This window comes from Haliotis cracherodii, unplaced genomic scaffold, assembly GCF_022045235.1.
Source record: "Haliotis cracherodii isolate W230 unplaced genomic scaffold, xgHalCrac1.p SCAF_6, whole genome shotgun sequence".
In the NCBI taxonomy this organism is placed as follows: Eukaryota; Metazoa; Mollusca; class Gastropoda; order Lepetellida; family Haliotidae; genus Haliotis; species Haliotis cracherodii.
In genome coordinates, this window is record NW_027266319.1 from 64,314,723 (window position 1) to 64,333,700 (window position 18,978).

Here is an 18,978-nt window from a genome sequence, read left to right on the forward strand (position 1 = left end):
CATTCGAACTAAGACATTCCTGTTCAAAACTATAAAAAAAAACTGCTTCTTTCACCATAAATGACAACAAACCGTTAGACAACAGAAGTTGGCAATGAACAAATAAGGACTTGGAAATTAAATTCAAACAAAATATATTTTAATAATCTGCATGGAAAGTATTTTCCTTTCTTAATAAAAGTCGAAATATTTTAACAAACTATTTTCTTAAGACTTCAGTCTGTTAAATCACCTATATCTGCTTAATTGACTCACTCCCTGTATTAGGCCCGGGCGTATTGCATCAAATAGTAGTCAAGATTTCTAATATTGTTCAATATTTAAATATACATTTTATTTTCAACCGTGCCGGTTTTCTACTTCGAAGTGTTTTTAAACTCTCACCGGTGATGAAGTAGTTTGAAATTTATTCAAATCTCCTTGGGTGTAAAATATAATTTAGAGTCCAAGAATGAAAAATATAATAACAACATTCTCTACAAAGGTCTAGAATTCCGCTGTGCCAAAGCAACTATAACAAAATAATAACTTTATTTGCATTCAGACTTTCTAAATAAATGATTTTAATATCAAAAAACTTAAATAAATACAAAATCGTTAAAATTGCCATTGTGCAATACAATTAGGATGTTGCGAAATAGACTTGACTCCTGATAGTAGTGTTCTGGTTCTCTATCACTTGCTCAGGGCATATGAACCACTTTTGCTTCGACTGTTCTCCGCGGGCCCATCCTGTAGAAGTCCTCCTATCTGATTCAGTAGGTCCGCACTGTTCCTCCTCTTGCCCTGTTGTGCTGCGGACGGTATTTCGCTGTTCTTCCTGTTGCTCTGATGTGGAACGGATGGTATTTCGCTGTTCTTCCTGTTGCTCTGATGCGGGGCGGATGGTATTTCGCTGTTCTTCCTGTTGCTCTGCTGCGGGGCGGATGGTATTTCGCTGTTCTTCCTGCTGCTCAGTTGTGGGGTGGATGACATTTCGCTGTTACTATCTGTGTAAGCCTCCTTGGCAATAGTTCTACTCGCCCTGGGGGTGGGGCATGGCCGTTTAAAAGAACTACTGATTGAAGGATTGGTTAATGTTACCACCCGTGGCCCTGTGACCTTTGTGTTGTCGGTTTGGGAGTAATGAGGAATCGTTGGTATAGAGTCTTCATTGACACACTCCGTGGAAGTTCGGCGATCAGCTTGAACTGTTTGGGAGATACTCGAGAATCTCTGATCGCTCTGAGCCACATCTTCATTTGTTGGCTCAACAGATAACCGGCGGTCGTAAATTGGTTCAGTGAATTGTCCGCTGATTTGAGACTCCGGCACGGGTCTAAATGTGGAAAGTCGACGATCATTGTTCGGCTGTGAAGCAACCATTTCGGAAGTGTCACTTTGAATAAAATCAACAGGGTACAAGCCCGGGTGTGTTGGGTAAAAATTCGAATCTGAAGCAGGGTCACTACCACGGCGATAGGATGGGGACGTCCCTGACTGAGAACGCTGCAGACCATCTAGTCGTTCCTGAAAACCTTGAAAGGTTATAGCCTCATATTGGGAGTCTTCCGGTTGAAGAATACAATCCCAAGAGGCATAAAAGTTATCAGTGGCTGATGAAACAGGTCTCCCGCTTCCACGAGGTACATCCTGACCCTCTCCTTCAAACGGTGTATCTGGATCTATTCGGTCTTCGTAGAGGGATGCCTGGTTGATGTAAGGGTCATCTGACATGAGAGCTCGCTGATAAAGGTTAGAGGTGGGAGGCTGAAGGTCAAGGTCTTCTGGGTCGTGGAGATACACCATGTTATCGAACTGACCAGGAGGTGGGGCTGTGGTCACCGTGGTCACTGTAGCTATGGCCTGGTCGGGTTTGGTGGCCCCACTTATCTGGTACCGGCGTCTGAAATGTGACAGGTCGATAAAATGAAATGTGGTCGCTTCCCCCAAACGAGGTCTGCGGGAACCAGAGAACTATTTAACACTGGATGAAAAGAAGTTTTGCAATATACTCATAGGTGGGATTTACATGGGGATTAACTTTGCGTCCAAGATTATTGCACTTATATAGCGACTTGCATACACGTGTGTGTGGCTGCTTGTACTAGTCCGGACTGATGCCGATTTATAGTGCTCGCTCACTGAGATACCATGCCGCAGTTTAACATGGATACCCCACTCAGACACAGTATACTGACTCCGAGCCGACCATTCCTTGTTTAAGCCCCTTAATGCCGAGCGCCAGACAGGGTAACACAAAGTACCGTCTTTTAACGTCTTTTGGTAGGACGCGGCCGGGGATCGAACCCCGGACCTTCCGCTCTCCGGGCGGACTCGCTACCTCTAGACCACGGGGGCCGTTCAATATACTCATAAGATTCAAGCCTTGTTTTCTTAGATTACATTTTAATAAAGGTAGATGGTTGACAATCTACTTAGGTCATGCCAAGTTTGTACATATGGCACAGAAGATTATTATCCTTTCTGTTCCTTGTCCAGCGTATAACTAAATAAAGAATTGATCTTACAAAGCATTTCTCTTATAATGTGAATACGTACAAATTTAAAAGCTTTAAAAACTGTTAACATCAATTTGAAAACACTATCAAGGTTTGTTTATAAAAAACACTGTATATTGTGAACATAGTCCCCCTTTTTGTATACATCGTCATTGTTTATATTGTTTATACTTACTATTGTTGCCAAAGTGTACCATTGTTGATGGGTCAGAGGCCTTTGTACTATAACATTCTTTGTTTTAGGTATGTGTCTTCAATCAATCAGAGGGGCGGTCAGGTAGCCTAGTGGTTAAAGCGTTCGCACGTCACGCCGAAGACCAGGGTTCGATTCCCGACATGGGTACAATGTGTGATGTCCCAGAAATAGGTACAATGTGTGACATCCCCCGCCGTGATATTGCTGGAATATTGCTAAAAGCGGCGTAAAACCATACTCACTCACTCAATCAATCAGCTTATTTCAGTACTTTTAGGCCTCAGGCCTTTGTGTAGCTATGGTACAGGCGGAATTGCAGTTAACCGTACATTTCTTTCCATATGCGCATAGTACAAATATGTTGCTAGATTTGTAATGATGGCGATGATATCAAAATGTTAAATTTATATATGTTAGGATGTATGGTTCTCTTAACAGTTCGAGGGGCGGTCAGGTAGCCTAGTGGTTAAAGCGTCACGTCGAAGACCCGGGTTCGATTGCCGACATGGGTACAATGTGTGAAGCCCATTTCTGGTGTCCCCCGCCGTGATATTGCTGGAATATTGCTAAAAGCGGCGTAAAACCATACTTACTCACTTAACAGTTCGTATGCTGGACACACTAAAAGAAAAGATTAAGTTACAAAGTTTACATTTTCTTAAATTTCGAGGTATATTGAAGTGGCGCCCATGCTTATTTCCAGGTCATGACTTCTTAAACGAAAACCAGAAAGAGCAATTTTGAATTTGCTTTGTGTCGTGAAGTTCAAATAGACATCAAACAGATGAACGAATAAAGTCTCGGATGTGTGAGTTTCAGATACCAGGGATACGGTATGAAATCTGTGTCACGTTAGTCTCTTCATAAAGAAAACAATATTGATAGTTCTTAAGAAATTACGAGTAAATAGAAATTTGAATCTGCTCCTTGGTGAGTTAGTTAGTGTGGTTTAATTCTACTTTTAGCAATATTTCAGCAATAACAGGGATACCAGAAATAAATTTACCACGTGAGGAGTCGACAGAATGACGAGCGAACGCTTTAACCACATGCGTGCTCAACGAACATGTCGTGTATACTACTCAAAAAAGGTTAAGGATTCTTTCATATTGCTATTGTTAAATTGCTATGCCATGACAGATTAACTATAGTAAAATGAAACAATCGGGTTGCCCTTCCATGATAAATTCAATTTCATTAAAGTAAGATCTTTGTTTTCGCTACCGCTAAACAAAGATCTGAGGTCAGAACGACCTCTCGCGAACTTTGATCGATCAATGAAATGACTGCCAAGAAATCGACATTAGCCAATCAGAAGGCAGCTTTCTCGAGCTTTACGACACTAGTTTCAAACTGGCGACTACGCTTCGAAACATATTTTGACGTATTCTCGGTTAAAAAAATTAAAACTGATAAAAAGAACATTCTGGAATGGCTTACAGATGGCCTAGATTGTATGGATATAATCATAAAACTCGTAACTGTCGTTCGGAATACCCTCTGTTTAATATTTCGAGGTTGCATGATCAGAAAACACATTCCGTCTGTCACTTTCATGATCTGGTAACCGATGCTCTGAATGGTTGGATAAAAGGTCGTTCTGACGTGACCCGTAATGGGATGTCCTCAGATCTTTGTTTAGCGATAGCGAGAACTAAGATCTGATTTTAATGAGATTGTGATAAATTAACTATAATAAAATGAAAGACTCGGGTTGCCCTTCCATGATAAATTAACTATAGTAAAATGAAACAATGGTGTGGTCTTTAACTTCTTCTGAATGGTATATATTTCGATGTTTAGGATTCATTTGTAGTTTTTCGTCGTCCCTTCAAAAAGTGTTAATCACGGCGATGATAAGAACAACAGGGAATACTACCCACTTGCGGCTGGACCAGATGACGCAGATGATGAGGATGATGACGACGAGACACGTGACCGCCAGCAGCGCTATCACCACGTACCACAGTGTCCAGTCCGAGCTGCTCTGAAGACATAACGTACACATGCTGGCGTTAGAGGGAGGTGATGTTTCAGCAAGCATACGTGGCTGGTAACAGATGTTTATCAATACATGGTACACTGGTAAGGGAGGGGAGCAAGGATGTGATTGGAGTCACCAGGCGGCCTGAGAAGTGCATGCGCCAGACAAACCGGTGGTTGCAATGATCGGAGCTGTCGGGGTAACAAGAAGGATGATGAGGAGGAAGAAGAGGGGGAGGAGGAGAAGGAGGAAGAAGATGAGGAAGAAGAGGAGGAGGAAGAGGAGGAAGGGGAAGAGGAGGAGAGGGAGGAGGAGGAAGAGGAGGAGGAGGAGAGGGAGGAGGAGGAAGAGGAATAGAAGGAGGAGGAAGAGGAGGAGCAAGACGAAGAAGAGGAAGAAAAGGAGGAGGAAGAAGAGGAGGAGGAGAGGAAGATGAGGAAGAAGAAGAGGAGGAGGAAGAAGAGGAGGAAGAAGAAGAGGGGGAAGAAGAAGAAGAAGAGGAGGAGGATAAAAACTATAAACAAAGATCAGGTTTACGTTCTACGACTACGACTATGGTAAAGTGATTTTGCGATTTTGGGAAGGCGTCCACAGCTGTAAATAATGAACAACGATTCAACAATGAATGGTTCATAACATACCACCTACCTGGGGCTCTGTTTTCGGGTCATCTTGTTCAGAAGCCACTGAAAGTAAATAATAGTCAAAATGAGCGTTTATTGGGAGTCCATGGTAAGAAAATCACCCTACCCTGCTTGACATACATGTACATGGTTAAACAGGAAAACGCAATTCTAAACCTTACTGAACAAAACACCCAAACAGCCTGACCTATGTTTTAGAGAAATACATGGTTCAACTAACATAAGCTGATTGAGGGGACCTACTGAGTCACGATTATCGTCTTTAAACAGCTTGCCTAAATCTTCCATACTAAGCTGCTTACCTGTTCCAGTCACCTGACCAGTGGGTGGCCCAAGGGTGGTCCGGGGCACGAGGGTGGCACACTGGGCACCGCTCCAGCTCGGGGCACACTCGCACAGGAAGCCCACGGACGCCAAGTCTTCAAAACATGTTCCACCATTGAGGCAGGGTTGGCTGGAACAGCTTGCTTCTCGGTTCTCACAAAATCTGCCTGGGAGAGTAGTGGATGGGCGTGTGTGATTATAATGATTATGTTTGTTTGTATTTTGTTTAACGCCCTACCGGCCATATTTCAGCTATGTGACAGCGGCCTGTAAATAATAGCGTCTGGGCCAAACAAACCAATGATTGATATTATGAGCAACGATATACGCTGTCGGGGTACATTGACACGTCATCAACCACGTCACAATGTCTGACCTCTGGATCCATTAAGTCGCCTCTGGGAACTAATTTTAACCCCGAATCCCCTCAGGTGAAATACCTAAAAATCACAAAAGACCTTTGTGTATTTTCAAATCAATGAACCTATATTTTCTTCTATATTCTGCAATGATTTTGTATCAGGTTGCCATATTGCTCTTTCGTGCATCTTTTTCATGATTTTCGTCTGAGATCAGGTAATGTTCGGGATGCTGAGTTTGTCCGCCTATGGAGCTTGGTTTTGCTTGGGGGGGGGGGGGGTTAAAATGGGGTTTAACGTTGCATGCCAGATTATTCCTCTTATGTAGAGATCTGCATGCACGTCCGCCGTATGTCTGTGTGACTGCTTGTTCTAGGCCGAGTAACACCATGCCGCAGTTTGAAGTGGATACTCCATTCAGAACCGACCAGTCATTGTCTTATTCCCTTACTGCCGAGCACCAAGCAGGGTAACAATAAATATCAATTTTTAACGCCTTTTGGTATGACGCGGCCGGGGATAAAAAAAAAACCGACCTTCCGCTCTCCGGGCAGATGTTCTATCCACTAGACCACAAATGTGGTCCTTTGGGTAGAATAGCATTAGGTATTGCTTGTGATTTGGGTTCCGGTCCGGGCAATGAGACTGTACCATTGAACCGTGCTTGTGGTATTGTGGTTGGTGTCGATGGTGCATGGTTGTCATGTTCGGGTGTGAGGTTGGTTTCAATGGCCCATGGTTGTTAAATTTGGGTGGGTTAAGGTTTAGGGTTTTAGGCATACCTGAACTCCCTCTGAGACAATGACAGGTGAAGGTTCCCAGCAAGTTGTTACAGCCGGCGCTATGACGACAGACGCCAAGGTCACACTCGTTCACGTCCTCGTTACAGTTTCTTCCGCTCCAGCCTGTCGTATACAATGTCAGTATGAGTTAATAGGCAGAGGGGAGTCGTCTAAGGCGCCGCGATTCCCTGTGCAGAGTTGCGCCCCTTGGGCACGCCAGAAACCTGTGATTGTGGGTTCGAATCCCGGTTCTCCCCAATTATGTTTCTAGGTTTGTCAGCACCAAACCCGTGCTCATGGGTTTCACCGAAGTGGTAAACGTCTGAGACCTGCATCACTTCGGGCTTTCCTCCCACATTAAGCTGACACGCCGCGATATAACTGGAATACTGTTGAAAGCGGCGTTAAACCCAACTCACTCACTCACTAATAGGCAGAGCGAACACCGAGATAGTATTCCTAAAGAAGGCGTACTGCATGCAGGAGTCTCAGACTGCATCAACTGTACCTTTTTAGTCATACTATTGAAGCAACTGAAGGTAGAACTGCAACACAGTTAGTCAAGAAGGTATTATCTCGTAATTATAACGTATAGCTGCAGGCAGGGGACTGCTTTAATTTCACCCTCAATCAAGGTGCGTTGACCGGTTGACTACACAAACGGCTTGATACAGCCATTGTGATCACACACTTCACACATTATTTCACTTAGTGTGAGTGAGTTGGGTTTAACGCCACTTTTAACAGTATTAGAGTTATATCGCGGCGTGTCAGCTTAATGTGGGAGGAAAGCCCGAAGTGATGTAGGTCTCAGAGTGGACGTTTATCACTTCGCTGAAACCCACGAGCACGGGTATGGTGCTGACAAACTTAGAAACATAATCGGGGCGAACCGGGATTCGAACCCACAATCAATTCTGGCGTGTCCACGGGACGCAACTCTGCACAGCGAAACCCGTGCCCCCTGGACCTTCATGACATATATAAACCAAATATGTATGTTTGGTCCTTGCAGAAATTCTGTAATATGAATTGCACACTATATTCAATAATTTCATAGAAACGGTATAATAACAAACATGTATCTCTACAAACAACACAATAGAATTCTACCCCTGGAGACGAGGATTCAGCAAAGTTGGAGAACATTGAAGCATGTCGCTGTTTCACAATCGAATCTTGATCGTACAGCTCTAATAAGTATAGAGGCGGTCGGGTAGCCTGGTGGTTAAGGCGTTCGATCGTCACGCCGAGGACCCGGGTTCGATTCCCGACATGGGTACAATGTGTGAAGCCCCTTTCTGGTTTCCCCCGCCGTGATTTTGCTGGAATATTGCTAAAAGCGGCGTAAAACCAAATTCACCCACTCACTCTAACAAGTGTAATATGTGCTGGCAACATACGTGTGTTGTAGCTAACCTGTGTCAGATGTACTCCTACCATACCTGGGTTGTAGCTAACCAGTGTAAAATGTGATCGCACGCACCTGGGTTGTAACTTACCAGTGTAAAATGTAATCGCACGTACCTGGATTGTAGCTAATCAGTGTAAAATGTGATCGCACGTACCTGGGTTGTAACAATCCAGTGTAAACTGTGATCGCAAGTACATGGGTTGTAGCTAACCAGTGTAAAATGTGATCGCACGTACCTGGGTTGTAGCTTACCAGTGTAAAATGTGATCGCACGTACCTGGGTTGTAGCTAACCAGTGTAAAATGTGATCGCTCCGTTCCTGGGCTGTAGCTAACCAGTGTAAAATGTGATCGCTCCGTTCCTGGGCTGTAGCTAACCAGTGTAAAATGTGATCGCACGTACCTGGGTTGTAGCTAACATGTGTAAAATGTGATCGAACGTACCTGGGTTGTAGCTAACATGTGTAAAATTTGATCGCATGTACCTGGCTTGTAGCTAACTATTGTAAAATGTGATCGCACATACCTGGGTTGTAGCTAACCTGTGTAAACTGCGATCGCACGTACCTGGGTTGTAGCTAACTAATGTAAAATGTAATTGCTCCGTTCCTGGGTTGTAGCTAACCAGTGTAAAATGCGATCGCACGTAGATGGGTTGTAGCTAACCAGTGTAAACTGTGATCGCACGTAGATGGGTTGTAGCTAACCAGTGTAAACTGTGATCGCACGTAGATGGGTTGTAGCTAACCAGTGTAAACTGTGATCGCACGTAGATAGGTTGTAGCTAACCAGTGTAAACTGTGATCGCACGTAGATGGGTTGTAGCTAACCAGTGTAAACTGTGATCGCACGTACCTGGGTTGTAGGTAACTAATATAAGATGGGCTCCCACCGTAGCATGGTTTTAGCTAGCCTGTGTAATTATAAATTATAGTGCAACCGTACCTGGACTGCACACAAGCTGACCGGTGGTCGGGTGGCAGACACGGTTGTCCAGCTGGTTGTCGTCGCGGCAGAACGTCGAGCAGTTGACGCCGTAGTAGTTGGGGGAGCATAGGATCGTTACCGACAACATCAGGCTGATGAGGACAGAAGTGATGAATTAACGCGGGATCGAACAATTCAAACCCACTAAATAGAGAGGAAGTGTCCTGGATCTTAGTGACGGCGGCTTTCAAAACAACACAGTCTCGCCAAGACAACGATCAGCAGTGATCCACGATAATCATACAGCTCTCACGTGTAGCCTTCATACACAGTGAGTGAGTGAGTGAGTATGGTTTTACGCCGCTTTTAGCAATATTCCAGCAATATCACGGCGGGGGACATCAGAAATGGGCTTCATACAATGTACCCATGTCGGGAATTGAACCCGGGTCTTCGGCGTGAGGAGCGAACGATTTAACCACAAGGCTACCCGACCGCCCCCTTCATACACAGCAACGGTTACATTGTTAGCATTTACCTCAAACAAGGGGGAATCCTCTGAAATTGCTTGGAAATCCCCTTGAATACCATAAATCCCTGCACCAAACAAATAGACATGTAACATCGATGTTATTTCGGAATCCCGTTTCGCAAAGCAATCTTTGCGCAATAAGTTGCGTAACTCTTTTCTAAAATGTGAAATTCTTCTTGTTTGTAGTTACCTCCCCTTGTTGGTGACATTGACGAGGGTTGGCACAGCCGTTCTCTGGTTCGCCGACGGAATGACTGACATTCTGCCAGACAGTTTCTCCTCACAGCGACGCGGATCTGGAACTCCACAGCACTGCACATATGCAGTCACACTTATAGAACCCTACATAGAAATAAACAAAAACAAGATAGAAAATATTCTTAATTATCATGTATGTTCATATGAAACGTGTATTACCGGTTCCTAAACTGACCAACAACTGTATCTAAGGAGGGAATATTGGTGAAGGAGTAACGTAGTCATCTGGCCAACCGAGAGGTTTTGGTTGAAAATGTTTAACCTTCACCTTGGGAAAAATCCCTTGGGCCAATGGACCGTCTGAATGCAAGAAATACCAAAAAAGAATAAGAAAACATCGAAATACTTTCCAGTAAAACAAAACAGTAGTCGCGGTTTAGAACGAACTGGATGACAGCAGGGAGAGAAAGGCCACCTGCTGCATGCAGACAACTGAAGTCATGACATGTAACATTGAACACCCTTTCACCACCTGTCCCGGTGGTTCAGTATTCATCTCAGCGAGCGAGGGGTAGATTGTATGTGAGAGGGTTGGCCCTGGTTATAGGTTAGGACTGGGCGATATTCATGTTAGCGACCGAGAAGTAGGTTGTATCTACTGGAAGGTTGTCTGTAGGCTCGGAGTGAGCGACAAAACCGTCTTACCGGCCAGGTAGGGAAGTTGTATCGGAGAGGGTTGACCTGTGGGTTGGGCATGCCTCGGAGGTTGTTTCCGAACATGAGGATGTCGCTGCCCTCCCCCGTGGGTGTGACCGTCCCCTGGGTGATCTGCAACATTTCTGTCTCCTCCCGCCCCAGACTGCACTGCTCCGGCTGCCTGCAACAGGTTACCCTCCCCGGTATAACGCGCACTAACTCATGCATGATACAGCTTAATTTGTTGGTTTCGTGTTTGATGCCGCAATATGCCGCAATATTCCACTTATATGGCGGCGGTCTGTAAATAATCGAGTCTGGACCACATAATCTAGTGATTGATATTATGAGCATCGATCCACGCAATTGGGATACGATGACATGCATCAAGCAAGCGAGCCTGACTACCCTATCCCGTAAGTCGCCTCTTACGACAAGCATAGTCGCCTCTTGCCGCAAGCATGGGTTGTTGAATACTTTTTCTAACCCGGGATCCTCACGGGTTTCAATGAGTTTTAGCCAGTCGGAGATGTAGCATCTATTTGTGGAATATAGAAAAACTGTGAGTAGTGTAACATGTGAAAGCATGAAGATGACAACATGGCACATACCCAAACATGTCCACCTACAAGTTGACATGACACCTTACCCCAACATATCCAGCTGCAATATGACAACATGACACGTTACCCCAACATATCCACCTACAAGTTGACATGCCACGTTACTCTAACATATCCACCCACAAGTTGACATGACACCTTACCCCAACATATCCAGCTGCAATATGACAACATGACACGTTACCCCAACATATCCACCTACAAGTTGACATGCCACGTTACTCTAACATATCCACCTACAAGATGGCATGCCACGTTACCCCAACATATCCACCTACAAGTTGACATGCCACATTACCCTAACATATCCACCTACAATATCACATGACACGTTACCCCAACATATCCAACTTCAAAATGACATGACACGTTACCCTAACATATCCACCTTCAAGATCACATGACACGTTCCCCCAACATATCCATCTACAAGATGACATGACACGTTACCCTAACATATCCACCTACAAGATCACATGACACGTTACTCTAACTTATCCACCTACAACATGACACGTTACTCTAACATATCCAACTTCAAAATGACATGACACGTTACCCCAACATATCCACCTTCAAGATCACATGACACGTTACCCCAACATATCCACTTACAAGATGACATGACACGTTACCCCAAAATAGCCACCTACAACATGACACGTTACCCCAACATACCCACCTACAAGATGACATGACACGTTACCCCAACATATCCACCTACAAGATGACACGTTACTCTAACATATCCACCTACAACATGACATGACACGTTACCCCAACATACCCACCTGCAACATGACACGTTACCCCAACATACCCACCTACAAGATGACCACATGACACGTTACTCTAACATATCCACCTACAAGATGCCATGACAGGTTACCCCAACATACCCATCTACAACATGACACGATACCCCAACATACCCACCTACAAGATGACCACATGACACGTTACTCTAACATATCCACCTACAAGATGACATGACACGTTACCCCAACATACCTACCTACAAGATGACCACATGACACGTTACTCTAACATATCCACCTACAAGATGACATGACACGTTACCCCAACATATCCACCTACAAGATGACATGACACGTTACCCCAACATACCCACCTACAAGATGACCACATGACACGTTACCCCAACTTACCCACCTACAAGATGACAACATGACACGTTACCCCAACATATCCACCTACAAGATGGCATGACACGTTACTCTAACATATCCACCTACAAGATGACATGACACGTTACCCCAACATACCCACCTACAAGATGACCACATGACACGTTTCCCCAACATACCCACCTACAAGATGACATGACACGTTACCCCAACATATCCACCTTCAAGATCACATGACACGTTACCCCAACATATCCACCTACAAGATGACAACATGACACGTTACCCTAACATATCCACCTGCAAGATGACGACATGACACGTTACCCCAACATATCCTCCTACAAGATGACAACATGACAGGTTACCCCAACATATCCACCTACAACAAGACAACATGGCACGTTACCCCAACATATCCATACAGAGCAGGAAGCGGTATCTGGTGGGTGGCTGGCAGACGGGTGGGTCCTCCCAGGAGGGGGTGACGGGGACGATGGGGGTCGGGGTGGAATTGGACGACAGGTTTTCCAGCGATTGCGTTGTTGCCATGGATACGGTGGTGGAGCTACCTCCGGCATTTGCGTCCGCAGTGTTTTGACCGGTGTTAACTGCCTGAAACCGGTCAAACCGTATCTCCAAGATCCCAGTGGGGCTAACCACCTGGAACATAAAGTAACAGTACCGTTATTATAATCTTTATAAAGAACATACGAGAATCAAATTAAGAAACGTTGGTCGCGGAGAGTCCTTGAATGGGCGACCCTTTTCGGCTTGACTCCTGACAGTGTCTAGGGCTTCGGTCCTGTCCAACACTGAAGCACATGTGGTGTCTCCTTGGTCAAGTGACTTTGTTGGAAATATGATTCTGTTCACCCAGCCGTGAATGGGTACCCGGTAGGATGAGATGGCTATGTGACTGTTAACGCCTCACGGGCACAAGGGCATGAAATTCGAGTGTACGCTGATCCACTGACCGGGGAAATAATTCTCTGTACACGTTGAGCATGACATCTAGCATGGACTATTACCATTTGTTTATGTAGTGGAACCTCGTTAACGGAGTCGGTACCGTTCCCATCCGGAAACAAATTAGCAACGAGCCGTTAACACTATATACAGTAAGATATTCTCAACAGCAGTAGGTAAACGGGGTTTCCAGAATAACGGGGTTTCAGTATATATATGAAACATGGGTGTTTTTACAGGATAAGGAATACACTCATGACTGACGCTTTTTGAAAATACCATCTTTTATATAAAATAAACTATGATGAGAAATATGTTCCAGCGTCGAATCCAAAATCATGCGTCGGTACCGTTACCATCCGGAAAACGAAGTAGTTAACCGTTAACATTATATAGACTTTCTCAACAGCAGTAGTCCGGTAGCCGTGTGTCCGTATTAACGAGGTTTCATTATATATGCCATAGGACTGGATAAGGAGACACGCGTTAGTGCTGCGTTCAGAAAATATAATCCATGTGATAAAAAATCCATGATGTGACAGATGTTTAAGCGTCGAAATTCAAAACCAGGCGAGTATTCTGATTAAAATTTAAGGAGATACAACGACGAAACAATTCTCCGTAAATGAGTATAATAGGTAAATAAGACTCACTTCTATCCTTTAAAATCTAGCCTATACTATTGCGTGTTACAGTAAATTTTGTATTTTAGTAATGATTGTATAAATCATGCTCTCAATATTTAAATGATAATACTAAAATATACAATCCTCATATTGTAAGGATTATAACAGTGATTTTCTTCTGGGGTCGTTTTTTGCATTAATGACTGACAAAGAAAAGTAATTAATTTCCCAGACGATGAAAACAATGCATAATTATTGTATGCATTGTTTACAATCTATGAATTGAAAAGACATTACTTACTGTTATAACACTGCACAAATATATCCAACATTTGAGAAGCCGTGCGTCCCTGCTCCCAAACATGGCGTTGATCACGTGACAACAACATCCCGTCATGCACTACGGATTGAGCAGCACCCCTGCCGTCGGCCATATTTTCGTTTCCAACTTTCAAACGTCATCGCATCAATCATCCAGGAGACCACGTGATTCTTCCGGTCCCGTCATGCCTTGGGCTTCTATTAGAGTTGCCAATATTACTTTCTCATCTCCCAAGGCGTTTGAAAACATGGGAAAACTTTCATTTACATGTAAACATGTAACGGTATGTCACATTATGGTTGAAATGTTGACCCAGCTCAAGGGATGAAGTGTCAGTGTACCGTAAACTACGGTTATAACGAACTCAAAGGGACTACTATTTTAGTTCGTTATAACCGTAGTTTGTTATAAGCATATATACAGCATAACCACAGCAAATAGTCGGGACTAAAAAGTAAGTTCGTTATATCCGCCAGTTCGTTATAAGCGTGTTCGTTATAACCGTAGTTATGTATACCTTTTATTTTCAGCTTGTATTAGAAAGTTAACTTGTTAACTTCCTTTACAAACAAACCGTAGTTAAAGAAATGAGAAGCGTGAGGTGAAATTGGGTTTAACGTCGCGTCCAAGATTATTGCACTTATATAGCGACGTGCATGCACGTGTGTGTGTCTGGCTGCTTGTACTAGACCGGACTGATGCCGATTTATAGTGCTAGCCCACTGAGATACCATGCCGCAGTTTAACATGAATACCCCACTCAGACACAGTATACTGACTCCGAGCCGACCAGTCCTTGCTTTAACCCCTTAATGCCCAGACAGGGTAACAACAAGTACCATCTTTTAACGTCTTTTGGTAGGACGCGGCCGGGGATCGAACCCCAGACCTTCTCCTTTCCGGGCGGACGCTCTACCACTAGACCACGGAGGCGGTCCTCAAAGAGAAGCGTAATTCAGTACAGCAATTGTTAGGTACTGTTAACTGGCTGGGATTTTCTTTGCGGAAAATGACGCCTTCCTTCTCGGGACAAATATCAATTTGGTAGAGGTGGGGGTAAGACTAATTGTGTTTCTTCTTGGAGCAGAGTTTGCTAATAAATAGTCTTTAAAAATATGTTATATTATCCTTGATATACTCTTTTCCAAAGCACTGATGGCGAATTTTTTTGTTAATTACATATTTTTTAACGGCGGCTTGTAACTAATCGAGCTTGTATCTGCCAAATCAATGATTGATATTATGAGCAACAATCCACACAGTCGTTGTACGATGACATGCATCAACCAAGACACCGAGCCCGACCACCCCATCCTGTCACTCGCCTCTTACGACAAGCATGGGTTGCTGAAGACCTATTCTACCCCGGATCTTCACGGGGAGACAAGCATGGGTTGCTGAAGACCTATTCTACCCCGGATCTTCATGGGTTGTGAGGCTTATGTGGATCGAATACATGTGGTGTGAACTGACCGTCGAGTTATTCGTCTTTAACTGTGTCCACTTAGTCCACAACTATAGTTCCTTTGTGCATTGTGCCATCCTCACCCCAAACCTCGAGTTCGAGTGAGTGAGTGAGTGAGTGAGTTGTGTTTTACACTAATCTGAAAAGTAATTCCGTCCAAGAAGGGAAATGCTCCAGAAACATCAATGCGGGGAGGACCCAGATTGTGCTCCCCGCCCTTGTAACCATGAGTGGAATCGAACCCAGGCCTCGGCGTCTGGAGCCAATGCTCCTACAACAAAGTTACCTCACTGCCCCTAAATAATCCAGCCACACCTCGTTCGTGAAGACATCACTATGGTAACCGCATAAAGAAACCGTACTTGTATTATGATAATAATAATCCACAGACAATTTAATCAAGGAAACAAAACAGAGACAATCTGCTTCTCTAAAGCATTTGGAATATTTACAACATCAAAATAAAAAAATGTGCAATTAAATATTGTAAGATCATAAAGATAATAAAAATGTACTTAATACCATACTGACACACCAAGCGTTCGTTGGATTAAGCGATGATCTGTACAAGAAATTATACGTACAAAGTCTTTTGGAGTTCAATATTTATTTGTCAGCTACTCATTTTTGGTGTTGTCAAACAAAGAACTACAATCAGAGCAAATTTTAATTGGAACCAACGATCACTGGTTTCTGGTAGCATATGGGATTCGCTTTGCACAGCGTCACTGGCCATCCGTTGCCCCGGCGATCATATTGATATGTCATGATCGATACAGTATTACACTAAAAAATTACACGTATATGTGCAAAGATGCATACAAAGAATTCATAGAAGAACTAAAACAAATCAAAATAACACCAACAGCAACAATGATAATGATACTAAAATTTCAACATAATACACAAAAAATATTTATTCAATTACACATACAGAACTACAATAGTCATAGGCCAATACGACAAATGCCACGGTGGACTTCTTCCACTATCCAGTGCTTGTTACCCATCTGGTAAAATGGATTAGTCCCGATCATACCAATTTGCCACACCCCCATGAGAGTATAAGACTTAATACATCAATGAAACTATTTTATTGGTCTTTATAGGTTTTAATAGTTACATAAATAATTCAACCAGGTATAATGTATTTCTACATCAAGATGCTTCATTTAGCACTTTAGAACCGATTACTAGCTTCAACCCAATTTCCGTGAACACATAATCTCAAAATCGGGTTGTTCTTCAGAAAATGACAAAATGTGGTCTGACTAAAACATGCTTCTCAATGAATTTTTACCCCTGTGTTTCAACACTATCTGTATGATATATTTAATTATAACACATATTGTTTCATGGTGATTATGCTTCTCATTTGGATATTATTAGTTCTAAGTTCAATTTTCTTTAAACACTTTTTTTATATTATATAAAACAAAACACCTTAGAAATCTGCACATTATTAATTTTGTGATGTGTTCTCGTTGGTTTTCCCTTTTTGGTACTGAGCATATAGTCAGGTTCTGTATTAGCAAACTTTAAATAACTGGACAACTTACAGAACTCATTCTGAGATTAATTCTCATGATTAAGATTTATGTGGTAATTCGATTCTAACTTCTCATTTTTATCAACTTTCTGCAAACCTGCCATGTTTGTGACAAATTCAGATATCTGCACAATTTAGTAACATATGTAAATCGACAAAACAATCATATTCTCATAAGAAGCTGAGGTAAGAATTTATACATTTATCTTGCTTTCACGATCAAATGGTTCATTGGATAGCTGTGTACGGGTATAAAGTAAAACAATATATAACCTTATTTTATCTGAATAGACCAATTGTTTACCCATTAACGTCAAACGACTTTATTTATTTGATCTTATTTATACAGAGTCTTTAAGCAGTGGTCCTGGACCACAACAGGAAATCTCATATGTTTTGACAAGCCATCTCTACTCAACTGTCTAACAACTGGGGTATCTGACAGGCCTGGCCTCATCTGGGCTACACCTCATATCGCCTACACTACTATCAAAACAAATTGATGGATGAGTGCACATCACACTTGTACCCTTATCCCTTAAGTAAAATGAACTCTCCCAACAAGATAACAAAGAATGTAAATGACTTTTGATACTGTAATTTCATTTGGCATATGAGATCATCTTCACAACTCAAATGTTTTCAAAACATCAAATATCATAAATACACATGTATTATCACAGCACTGTATATTTATATCCATCCTCTTCATGTTTTATAACATAAGCACTACATCATTACTAGCAAAATTACTGTAATTTGATGAAATGTCCAACTGCATCCAGAAACTGGATCACTGATCTTCTGCCAGAAGCAAGCTGCTGCTTCAGTCTCTCGATCCTTGCATCTCGGTCTCTGTCAACACGAGCACGAGGTCTCAGTTGCCGCTTGAGGTGAGGTGTAGGCGATATAAGGTGTAGGCCAGATGAGGGCAAGCCGTCTGGCAAATGGAGTATGACCGGAAGGACGGACAGACGGCAGGCGACGCGTTGTTATGTGAGCAAATTGTCCCACAATCCCTTGGGACCGCCTCCGTGGTCTAGTGGTAGAGCGTCCGCCCGGAGAGCGGAAGGTCCGGGGTTCGATCCCCGACTGCGTCATACTAAAGACGTTAAAATATGGTACATGGCGCTCGGCATTAAGGGGTTAAAACAAGGACTGGTCGGCTCGGAGTCAGTATACTGTGTCTGAGTGGGGTATTAATGTTAAACTGCGGCATGGTATCTCAGTGAGCTAGCACTATAAATCGGCTTCAGTCCGGACTAGTACAAGCAGCCACACACACACACGCACATGTGCATGCACGTCGCTATATTAGTGCAATAATCTTGGACGCGACGTTAAACCCCATTTCACCTCACCTCACCTCCATCCCTTGGCTGGCCAAATATACTACGAAAATTTAATTATTATTACGATAAACATTTATATAGAAATAGTACAACACTCACGTACCTTTCTCAAATTGTTATAACGTTATCAAAGAAGGGAATATATGTCAGCATTTTACTTCAAATTGTTTTTGAATAAAAATAAAAAATCTGTCAAGTTGTTTAACAGGATATTTATCGCCCGGTTTTTTTATTTATTAATATTATTTCGATAAACATTTATATAGAAACAGTACAACACTCACGTACTTATTTTTCAAATTTTTATAACGTTATCGAAAAAGGGAATATATGTCAGCATTTTACTTCAAATTGTTTTTGAATAAACA

The 18,978-nt window shown here is 42.9% G+C and overlaps 1 protein-coding gene across 1 annotated transcript; it reads right to left on the minus strand.

Moving 5' to 3' along the window:
- Window positions 1–675: 675 nt before the first annotated feature.
- On the minus strand, window positions 676–14,286 carry LOC139444680 (uncharacterized). The gene is made up of 10 exons (XM_071225612.1): window positions 14,224–14,286; window positions 12,737–12,990; window positions 10,566–10,737; window positions 9,853–10,004; window positions 9,149–9,282; window positions 6,791–6,913; window positions 5,628–5,816; window positions 5,330–5,367; window positions 4,581–4,684; window positions 676–1,885 (listed from the first exon to the last, which is right to left on the minus strand). Exons 1-10 carry the CDS (start codon window positions 14,284–14,286, stop codon window positions 676–678), a joined length of 2,439 nt encoding a protein of 812 aa, XP_071081713.1.
- Window positions 14,287–18,978: the final 4,692 nt, after the last annotated feature.

Bases quoted from the DNA above. Each gene is read 5' to 3' on its own strand.
- LOC139444680 (XM_071225612.1), bottom strand. From the start codon at position 14,286: ATGTTTGGGAGCAGGGACGCACGGCTTCTCAAATGTTGGATATATTTG. The intron at 9,283-9,852 runs GTAACTACAAAC...TGTCCTCATCAG, and splicing joins AATGTCACCAACAAGGGGAG to CCTGATGTTGTCGGTAACGA. The intron at 5,368-5,627 runs GTAAGCAGCTTA...ATTTACTTTCAG, and splicing joins TGGTCAGGTGACTGGAACAG to TGGCTTCTGAACAAGATGAC.